This window comes from Corvus brachyrhynchos, unplaced genomic scaffold (genome assembly GCF_000691975.1).
Source record: "Corvus brachyrhynchos isolate BGI_N302 unplaced genomic scaffold, ASM69197v1 scaffold22, whole genome shotgun sequence".
Lineage (NCBI taxonomy): Eukaryota > Metazoa > Chordata > Aves > Passeriformes > Corvidae > Corvus > Corvus brachyrhynchos.
Genome location: NW_008238355.1, coordinates 5,396,271 through 5,407,706, shown reverse-complemented (window position 1 = coordinate 5,407,706; position 11,436 = coordinate 5,396,271). Strand labels below are relative to the sequence as shown.

Sequence of the window (11,436 nt, the reverse complement as noted above, 5' to 3'; positions counted from 1 at the left end):
GGAGGGCAGGAGGTACAGGTATATCAGAGAGCTGGTAGAAGGCAGAGGCTGGATGTAGAAAGGACAAGAGAGAGTAGTAGGAAGGTTAAAAGCAATCTTGTCTCTCTTGTCTGTGCTCCCATCCTAATTTTCCTCAGAGAAAAGGAGAAGGACCATTTCCAAGGCTGACATCCAGGGTAACCTCCTTCCCCAGGCTTTCCCAGTCCCACCAGGGAGATGCTGCAGATTTCTGAGACACCTCCAAGCTGAACGCTGGCATCTTCTGAAGGGGCACTCTGGAAGTTTTGTACTTCAAATGCAAAAGTCACTACGGGCTCAGAGGCCACAAATATTTGTGACTCCAGGGACAGCTGATGGGCATGGGTTCGGTGGAATAAATGCAAGCCCAGGAGGAACTGTCTTTGTTTCTTATATGCCAGGGGAAATCAGGACAGATTGTTACTACTGTGTAAAAGGTTGGGAAGCATGCACTCATTCTCCAGAATCATCTCTTGTTGGAAGTACAGTTTTTCTCAACTGTCCTGCTATTGTCTTTCTAAGGCAAAAAGAAACAAAAAAAAGTAAGGACTTTATCATCTGTATCTGTCAAACTGTTGGCTAGAATTACAAATCTGTACATGGCAGGAAGGCTAGCAAATCTGCTAAAAACAATTCTGCTTATTCCTTCTCAGAGCAGTAGGGGGAGAGATCAACGTAGAATTCACAGTGGTCAGTCCTTCTTAACACCTGATGAGCCTGCACAAATTCTTGCCATAAATCTCCACAGTGATGTTCACAAACCCTCCACCCAGCACAGGAAAAAATTATTCTAGAAGGTGATTAAAAAATGAAGAGGCCAAATGGAGGTTGCATTGAATTAGACTGTGGGACCCAAGAGTTTATATTCTGGAAAAAAAATGCACTGTGAGAGGACTGACAATTAAACCACAGCACCCCTTTAGGCAACTGCTCTGGAGACTCATTTTTCTACTCTGTATAGCACAGTATGAACACATTACCTCTTCTGAAACATGGGCTGCTGACCACTTGAAATTTCAGAATGCGGGTCATAAACCACTTACTTCAGCCTTTCTGTCCCTCACACCCCACCAAATTAAAATTAAAGATAATAAAATAGCAAAAACTGAGATAAATATGTCATATCTTTGGATAAATCTATCGACCAGACTGCTCAGGATCCTCAGGATCTGACAGATTCCATCATGAAAACAAAGAAAAAAACATTCAGTTGTGCAGTTCCTTGTTAAACAACATAGCTTTATATTTTTGGCAAAGGAGACGGCAGAACATAACAAAAAAAAAAAAAATAAACCAACAAGAATAACAACAAAAAGTAGTTAGTCCTTCATGTTCCTTTATCATCCTGGGAGGTGACTTAGAGATTCATGGCAACAGATGGGCATTCAGCAGTTCCCTTTGCAAATATTTTGGTACTTATGTTCAGCTTTCAGTCTTGATCTAGGAAAGCCTCTAAGTCCTGTGTTATGTCACTTTGCTGAAGAGCTTCATTTGTGGAGCCTAGTCATTTGCACTGCAGACCACTGGGGTAAGTGTTTAGGACATGCCCAACAGACACTGTGTGTCACACTGGCAAAACACTATTGGTGAGAAATTTCAGTGAGAATATTTTTCTTAATTGAAATGAAATATATTCTCATAGAAACAAAGACTGATACTAATGACCAATGCTATATTGTTCATGGCTACAAAACTTATCTTTCCTTTGACAGATTTAAAAGTAATAAAAAACTCACCAGCTATTCATTGAGAAAATTTCTGGTGAGGAAACTTTTCCAAGGTAAGTACATTTTGCCACAGAATTTCTTGGTGTAAATGCTATTTTCACATCCTTCCCCATTGCCACTATGTGCCTACCCCTTCATAAAACAGTCAGGTCTTTGACAGAAATTTTCAATTAGCCTGGTGTGAGGAACAATTGCATGGAAATTATCACACAGGTGAAAATCTGCCTTTCTGGAAATGTGAAGAACCCTGTATTCATAGTTCCGTTTGCCTGTGTCACCATATGTGGGCATGTGTACGAACGACTGTCCCCCATCTGAATGGCTCCACACAGTCAGTGCCGTTTTGCAGATCCTGTGGAAGCTGACTCCTTCACAGACCGAGGCTGAAAGAACTTGGGAAGAAAACTGTAACAGTCTAAATACCAGGCAAAGGTGTGTCCTTTGGCAAGTGATGACTAAGATCACCAAGCTTTATTCTTTGTGAGATTAAGATTTGAGGTTTTGTGTGTTAAAACAGGAAGGATGTTCGCCTACTTCTCCTTGGGCCTACTGAAGACTTCAGCACCAATGGACTCTGTGTTATCCCTGCCCTTTTAATCATATAATTTCATGTTTATACCTGACACAAGTACTATCATCACAATACAAATACATCATCAGAAAGGCAAGAAGATAAGTCAGATCAAAGACAACCCTGATTCTGGGGAGTAGAGATACTCATGTGCTCTGCTTATTTTTAGCAAAAGATAGTGGGTAAATCTGAGCCAACACGTTTTTCATTCAATCTGTCCCTGTACACTAACAGATGGTGCTTCCTCATTCCAACATTCCAACCACTAACATACTTTACACTGGCACTCAGTGTCAGGACACAAAGCCCACCAAGTCCCGGCTAAATCTGCTGATGCCAGGAAAATTCATAATAAACAGCTAGCCAGGCACACGGTCCCAAGTTTTTAATCTACCTCCAAAGCAGCACAGAAGCTGTACCTGTGCAATGGTGTCAGCTGCTTTGCACCTTGTGGCTATCAATATAGCAAAGGAGGGTCCTGGACTAGGGAAAAAGGGGTCTTGAGACCAAGCAGGTATGTATCTAAAGATGGAGGGAGAGCCATCTGCTTCAGGGTAATTAGCTGTGTGCTTAAATCTGGGCTTTGAGAACCCTCAAAATCAGGGTCTTAATGTTCAAACATTTGAACAAATGACAATTAATAGAAATCATTCTAAATATAAATATATGCGTATATATGTGCGTATATTACCTGGCAGAATGATTTTATTGTTTAGCGTTTCTTAGTGCCCCATGAGCACTGAACATACTAAATTCAGTCTTAAGGGTCTATTTTCCATGGCCTAAATTATAAGGTCACCTACAAAAGAAAACTCCACAGAACTCCTCTGAGGAGCTCAACTCTGTTTTACAGGTCGTTGTGTTTATTCTTTGAATACAAGCATCCAAAATTCTTCAGCTGTAAAGTTCTTGTTCCTTTCCACCAGGTGCCTCAGTGCCCAGGCTTCTTTCTTGGATTGCTCGAAGCTTGGTATCCACATCTTTTGGAGAGAAATCCAGCCAGGGTTTGAGGATGAGAACCAGAACGCCTCTGGTTTGGGGCAGCTCAGATGATTAACTTGAGCCTCCCACTTCTGGGGCAGCCATCCCTGGCAATGGAGACAAATAAAAGGGGTTATTCAGTGACCCAAGAAAACAGAGAAGAAAAGTGCTATGCCATTAGTAAACTATCAAATCGCATCAGTTACACTTTTCTTCACGATGCAGGCTCTACCATGTCCCTGTGGAAGGCCTCCCCTAAGTGTCTGGGACAAGATCAGTCATGCTGAGTCTCAGATAAGGTTTGGCTGCAAATGAGCAGTACCAGCCAACAAAAAATGAAATTACAAGGCAAGGAGTTATATTTTCATCATTATATTCTGTTTTCATCTTAAATACACACATACTTACTGGGATGTTTTTTCCTAAGGGAAAAAAACAAACCATGAATCTGGCCAGGAGAGCAAACTGGTCTTTATAATTTTATTGACTAGAGAGCCACAGAAGCACAGAGAAGGAATATCTGTATCTAACCTATTCTATACCTTTCCACGGTTGCATTCCTAACTCAAAGAGAGGACGTATGTCCAGATTTGCACCAGACTCAAACAGCAAAATTTGGTTAAGAGTAATGCTTGCCAGTTAATAATTCTCAACACTTAAGCTCGCCTTAATAACTTCAGAGGTTTTCTCCATCTCCCTTCTACTGGCTTACCACTTAGTGTACTGCTCAGTTTGTGATCAGCTAAAATACCTCTCACAAACACACAGCCTGGCTTAAAAATGGTTTCAGTGTTTAGTCACCAAATGTGGCCACAGGCAATGGCATGTTGTCACTACAGGTTTGAATGTACCCACAGAACCTGACAGTCATAGAGTGCTTAAGACAAACCTGAAGACAGGGATCTCTAGGCCAGTTCCCTCTTCCAAACAGGTGTAATCATATCTAATTGACTAGGGCAAAATTGAGCTTAGTCTTAAAACACCTCCAAGGACAGAAATCCCACAACCTTTCTGGGCAACCTATTTCCAAATGTTCCAGGTCATCTGAAGGTCAAAAAGTCAGGCTACTTTCTGCAGCATGAAAAAAACCTCCTCCCTCAACAACTCGAGCCTTTGGCTGAAAATGACCACCAGCTCAGTGGTCAATGTCATGTTCTCACACAGCAGCGCTATGAGGAACACATGCTCTGGTTGTGCACCTGCAGCTTCTGCCAACACCTGTTTACATGAGGATGCACAACCAAATGGCACTGGAATACCGTGCTGTCAGACGGCCAGAAATCTGGTAACCAAACTTCCTGGGACAAACCTGACCCTAGTGCCATTTTAAAGCCTCTCTGAGACACAATCACAAATTCACACATACCTTTTCTCTCCGTCTGATGTTTTCCCACACTCTGTTACAAACCATGCACTCAAAGGTGTCAATGTAATTGTCCTGGGTGATATCTTGCACTCCCCACTTGCGTTCCTTCATTGCTCTAAGAAGTCTCGGGTTGGAAATGTCCCCTCTCAGTTTCCATTGTAGGTAGGACTCATATTCTTCATCATTTGTATCCAGTGTTTTGATATAGTGGGCCAGATCCCGAGGGTGTGAAAAACTGGATACCAGGATTGCACTCTTGTTACTAGGAAGCCAGTCTACAATGCTGGGAGACCCAAAGTACACTGGCACCACTCCCAACTTCAGAGGCCGCCAGAGTTTTTCAGTGATGTAATCTTCACAAACAGCATTCTCAAAAGCAAGAATGAACTTGTACTGTGCCAGTATTTTTAGAAAGTTCCCATCATCCATGGCACCTGAGTTTCTGAGATGCTGAGGAAGGTCTCTGTTATGCAAACATTCCCCATAAGAGTCTACTTCAATGTGGCACATCAGCTCACGCACATAGCTGTCCCGGTCAGAAGGGGGGTTGCAGTCAGACTGCACGTACACCAGCGGTGCAAGCCTTTTCCTCAGGCTGTTTTTCATCTGCAGTGGGATCATGAACCTCAATGACTTCAGGACCTCTACACCCTCAAGGTACTGAGTGGTCAGTGGCAGGTGAGAATGGCGGCTAAATGTTGCAGTGTGGTTGAATAAGGTGATGGTTGCTTCGTGGAAGAGTTTGTAGTTGTTTTTTGGCGACTCTTCATGAAAAAGGGCCCAGTCATGATAGTCTTTACGAGGGAGGGGTAAGCTGTCTATACTGAAGTCAGTACCTAGACAAAAGCAAACAGTGGTCGTCCTGCTCTTATCTGTCATGTGACACTAACTACAATGACACAGAAGTCTATTTAGTATCAGCCATACAACCATCACATTTCTGACACTATAAGGCAGTTATTTCAAAAAGCACAATTCATGGAAAGGCACAAGAGCATAATGACAGATAAAACTGTCTTCCACAGCAGAATAATCTAGAGAAGTGGTATCAGTAGTTAATATCGGAAGTGGTTTCCTTTCCTGTCATATTAGTTTAAAGGCCTCTCATTTCAAAGGATCACTAGGAATTTTGTATTTTAATGCACTGGAATGAAACTAGTAAGATGTTTAATAATCCCCTGGTTCTCTAAACAGGGGAACAGATGGCGATGCAAGGAAAATGGTTACTGCAGAACTCAACTTGGTTCTAGCAATAGAACAACTAAAAGGATGCTGAAATACTGGACAGGATCAAGGAGAAAAAAAATAATTACTTCAAGTCTTGAAAAGACATTGTACTGTAGAGACTTAGGAAGCCAAACTATTAACTTATCAAAGAGAAAATTAAGAGATGATGTATCACAGCTGCCTACCAGATACATAAAGAAATAGCTTCTGGCAGAAGACAGCTCTTCAAAGTAATGTCAGTTGAAGAACAACCATGTCTAAACTCTAAGAACAGTCAACCGCAGAAATTGGGAAAGCTGGTAGAAGCCTTAGGACAAACCTAGATGACTTTTCTCAAAGGCTGGTCTCTGCAAAACTAAGTTGAAAATACCAGCTCATTAATGCAGCCCTCAGTCAACCTTCAGTACTACTGCACTACACTCGTATGACCAGCCTTACTGCAGATTAAATGCAAAGTTGCCCAGTTTCTGTCAAGGTTCTTCCTCACTGTCTTATAACCATACCAGTTTTCCACTTAAGTAAAGGCAATGAATACACAAAACTTTTAACCGATATTGTCAAGCAAGAGAGGTTCAAAAACCGAAACTAACACTGAAGAGCTGGTTTAGAAAACATCACAAACTCTCATCTTTAGACAAACTACCATCTGTGGCAACCTAACCTTTGTATAGCAAACTCCATGGCTGGTTGCATCTAGGACAATCGGGAACATAATGTCTTAACAAGCTGAGCTCAAACCAACTAAGGGGAATGGCCAGTAAGCAGCAGCTTCCATGGAGGTGGGGGTAATGCTTTCTCAATGCCAATTTCCCTCTTTCACCATAAGACACAGATGCACAGTCACAAGCAGCAGTGTCAAACACCAGCCATATCTCTACAGGGGGCTATGGGCCACAAACAACCCCAAGCACCCTAACTCTTACCAGGAACTCTCCATCAGAAGACTGCACATGCCTCATACTGTTGCATCACTCACAAAGAGTTCCCACCCTGGCAAGGGATCTAGGTGTTTCCATGCCAATTTAAATGTATATAACCCAGCACACTCTTTGTTTTGCAGGCCCCTACCCCAACGAATCAAGACTGCAACCATCACTCCTATCTTGGACATCAAAATTGCAATGACTGAGAGTCATCACTGAATCCATCAGAGGTGGTATCCTTCCTCTCCACCATCTACTGTTATCCCTTCATTCTCTTCTTCTTTTCCTTACATATTTTCTTTGTGGGATTTTTATACTTTTATAGGAAAGAATCAAAAGAGCCACATACGTCCTTGCCACTGCAATTAAGTTGTTTTGAAATAAACCTGGCTCATATATACACACCGGTCATTCAGTGTTGTTTCACTCTAAGTCATCCAAGGGATCTATTAACAGGAACCTCAGTACCCTCCCTCAGAGGAGAGTCATAACACCATCTCAGTCATACTTCTAACTTTTCATTCTCCATTCTACCCCTGACCTCAAACCACTGACAGCAAAAAGGGAGTGCTAGCAAAAGTCTTACAAAGAATACTGATGAAAAAAACTAAAACACAAAGAAGATTTTAAGAAATGTCCAGTGATCCTCGCAGCTGTATGAGCCTGCCAAAATGACTCCAAGGATGACCTTATAAAACCAATATAAGATGTCACTACTGCAGTGGAGATAGAAGTTAGCTGTCAGTAATATAAAAATCTCCTAATCCTTCAGGTGCATCAGGTGGGGTTTTTTAAGGCCACTAAACATGGACTTTCTGTTTTCTATGCAGGTCCTAAGTCCTTAACACTAAAAGGATGAAAGGCTGTGCCACTCAATGAAAAATGCTATTTGCTTCTTCTGTTTTTGATGTGTTATCTTGTTTTTGATGTGTGACAAAAACTGAAAGTTAATCAAATTCTCATGGAGAAATTCATAAAAGTCTACCTGGGTTTGAAAACACTCTGTTCTAGGTGATGCCAAGAAAAGAAGTAACAGTGCATACCAACATTAATGAAATGCTGCGGATCAAAATCATAGCACTGCAGCTCAGTCTCTTGCAAGGGTACTCCCTCTTGCAGGGAAATGGGGCTGGAAACACACGCAAGAATGAGAGAAAGACAAAAAGGCAACATGTAAAACTAGGAGACAGTTAAGTTGGGCAAAGAGAAACTTAAAGAAAAATGCACTATAAAATCACAGAATCTTTTAGTTTGGAAAAGACCTCCAAGATCATCAAGTCCAACCTTTGACCAATCATCACATTATCAACTAGACCATGGCACTTAGCGCCATGATCAGGTGTTTCTTGAACACCTCCAGGGATGGTGACTCCACTATCTCCCTGGGCAATCCATTCCAATGTTTAACAACCCCTTCCATGAAAAAATTTCTCCTGATGGCCAACCTGAACCTTCCCTGGTGCAGCTTGAGGCTGTGTCCTCTCCTCCTGTCACTGGTTGCCTGGGAGAGATGCCAACACCCACCCACCCGGCTACAGCCTCTTCTCAGGGAGTTGTAGAGCGTGATAAGGTCACCCCTAAGCCTCCTTTTCTCCAGGCTAAACATTCCCAGCCTCACAGGACTCCTTCTCCAGGCCGTTCCCCAGCTTCAATGGCCTTCTCTGGACATGCTCCAGCACCTCAGTGTCTTTCTTGAAATGAGGGGCCCAAAACTCGACACAATACAGATCAGAGGGAATCAGAATGACTGACTTTAATACAACACCTAATCAGTCTCAGTCCAGCAAGAAGACAAAAAGAATTAAAAGGAAGATAACATCAGCATGCCCCCTACTGCATGAAATGAAGGAAATAAGGAAGCATATGAGGGAATAAAAAAAAGCACAAGGCTGGAATCATGAGTGATTTCACTTTCCAACTATTAATCTGGAAATCTTTGATACGCAGAAGAGAAAGATATACACTGCTAGAAGTAGTTATGCATTTTAGAAGACACTTTCATTCAGAAGCCATACTCCAAGGACTTGGTGCTCCAGTACGGAACAGCTGGATATCCTTCCCTCTTAGGAACAACACCCCTGAGGCTCTGACAGATCCAGCTCATGCTGACTCAAGTCACATTGGCAGCTCATGCTAAATACTACACTCTATGAATTATGTGACACTGGAAGGGTGGAGCTAGGAATCCCTTCCAAAAGTAGAGATAAAGTCTAGCAAGTGGAGACGGCAACACTTGACAAAGTTATCACCCACACTGAGGGGCTCTCCAGGCCAGGACAGTGAGTTGGAACAAGCTGTAGAAAAGTTGGTGTTCCTAACAAAGCAGTTGTGCTGGAGAACATCTACACCCTATATTTTTGCACAGTCCTTTTCTTAATCTTTGGATCATTCTCCTCTTGACTAGCTTACTGACCAAGTACTAGGGGGAAATTAATGCATTTTCTTTGGAAGGTGAAACTGAGCTCTGATCCAGCCTTACCATGGGAATTCAGATATTCAAGTTTTCACTCAGCAGGCTGTTTTAGAGGGAAATTCTGTAAAAGTATAATACACCTTTTTGCAGATTCACAGCTCTGTGCATCAAGGCAGGGGGGAGAGAGGGAAAGAAAGACAGAATGAGAGAAAAACTCGCTCTCTCTGTGTTGGGGTTTTAGTTTAGTCTTAGTTTTTTTTCCTGTTAAAGGAATTTTCTCCCATATGCATGTTGCTAGGGGACAAATAGCTGTACTTAAGAAAGACAAAAAGGGGAGTGGGGTGGGCCTGGCTACTCCTTTGTCTACACCTGGGTGTGGGGGCAGTTCGCTCTGAGCGTCCGGAGAGAGAAGCTGCAGAGAAAGGAGCTGCTGCTTCTTTCTTTTTGGCCGTTCTTTCTTCCTGCTGGAAACAACGCCGGGACCCCAAAAGCCGCTTTCCCTGCCCTGCTGGAGACCGAGCTGTGGCTGCCCTGCTCCGCTGCTGCTTCGAGCTTTCGCTACGCTGTAGCCCTGCTCGCCCTGCCTGCCTGGGCCTCCGTGGGTTTTTCCCATCTGGATACATCTCGTCTGCCACCCGGGATTTGCGTATCGCACCTGCCCTGCTCACCGGGAGCCGCCAGCGCCCCTGCCGGCTGCGAGCGGAACTGCACCCGAGGGGAAAGGGCCCGACAGCCGAGAAGGCTGGGACTGGGTTTGTGATTGCTGTTACTGCCATAGTTGTTGTTGTTTTGTTTGACTGGTTATATACATATATATATAGAGTAAAGAACTGTTATTCCTATTTCCCACATCTTCGCCTAAAGGCCCTTGATTTCAAAATATAATAACTTGGAGGGAAAAGGGGTTATATCTGCCACTTCAAGGGGGGCCTCTGCCTTCCTTAGCAGACACCTGTCTTTCAAAACCCAGACACTCTGTTTTGGCACTGTGAGATCATTTACTGTGGTTTAAAAATAAGTAAAAATTTGGCGTATTTTGACACTTGTCTTTACAAAGTTCATAGCCAGCATCACCAGAAGAAAAAAAAAAAAAAACCACTACAGGGAGAGTCTTATGCCCAGTATAAACAGTCTTTTAAAAATATGAGAGCAAAGTATGTCTGGAAGCCTGCTAAAAATGAAGAGTAACAGTCCTTCTAATGCTGAAACAGACAAATGAAATTACTACCAGAGACCAAAATCACCAGACTTTACAGCTTCCCTGTGATGCAATCCAGCTTTCTTTGTCTTTAATTGGGTCAGCTTCTCATTCCTTTGCTGTTACTCCTTCACTTTCATGCTTAACCACTATATTATCAATTGACAAAGCTGACCTACTTGGAGATCTAAAAAGATTAGTGATGAGAAGTTTTTGGTTCACTGCTAACAACCAAGCTAAATGCCCTTCTTTCCTATATTTCCAGTTCACCTGGATTCATATTGAGCGAATGAGATTTGGTATCCTGATTTATTTTGTTTTATTTCCAGACAAAAGATCTGAACGTACCAGTTAGAGAAAAGCATTTGAATTTATTTTTCCACCTAAAACTCAAGTTTTCTTTCAAAAACAACTGTGTGAGGAGAAAGAACAAAGTTAATGAAGTAAGGTCTACTTTTGAATGATGTATCTTTCATGCTCTGTAGACTGACTTTACAGTAATGGGAAGTTTCTGGCAGAGCCAGAGCAGCTCACAAGGTTGCACTAGCTGCCGCTCCCTGTGAAAAATCAATAGGTTTCTTTCACTACTTTCCGTTTAGAGTCTGCTAGCAATTTCTTGGCACATGAGGCAGGGGAATTGCCATGTTGCCAGAGAGGGCATTATTTTTAGACAAAAGACTTGCAGAAGTGCAACAAAGGCCTTGCAGAACCTCTGCTAGGAGTGACAAGTCAGAACACTGGAAAAAGTTGGCTTGATCTCAGACTGTCTTTAAATGCCTTGGCAATGACACGAAATTGTCTTTTCTCCCATGAACAGGGAGTACATGTGACTGAAAAGCAGCATGAGACAAGGCATCAGTCATACCACAGAAGTGCATGGTCACTTTTCAGAGTACTTTTACAGAGCACTCATAATGGTATTCAGCACCAGGCAAAGTTTAGCTCAATGAGCTGCATAAATTTCCTGTTCTAAGTCGTTGCCACCTAGAATATTTACTCTCTATAGGGAAAG

At 42.5% G+C, this 11,436-nt stretch overlaps 1 protein-coding gene across 7 annotated transcripts in view; it reads right to left on the bottom strand.

Moving 5' to 3' along the window:
* Nucleotides 1–1,231: 1,231 nt before the first annotated feature.
* Nucleotides 1,232–11,436, bottom strand: part of FUT10 (fucosyltransferase 10) — a 21,978-nt gene continuing 11,773 nt past the window's right edge. For all 7 annotated transcript variants that reach the window (XM_017735399.1, XM_017735400.1, XM_017735404.1 and 4 more), the window contains 2 exons: nt 4,664–5,499; nt 1,232–3,404 (listed from right to left, as the gene is read on the bottom strand). In XM_017735399.1, coding sequence (XP_017590888.1) covers nt 3,180–3,404; nt 4,664–5,499 — 1,061 coding nt within the window. In that variant the 3' untranslated portion in view covers nt 1,232–3,179. The remainder of the gene's footprint in view (nt 3,405–4,663; nt 5,500–11,436) is intronic.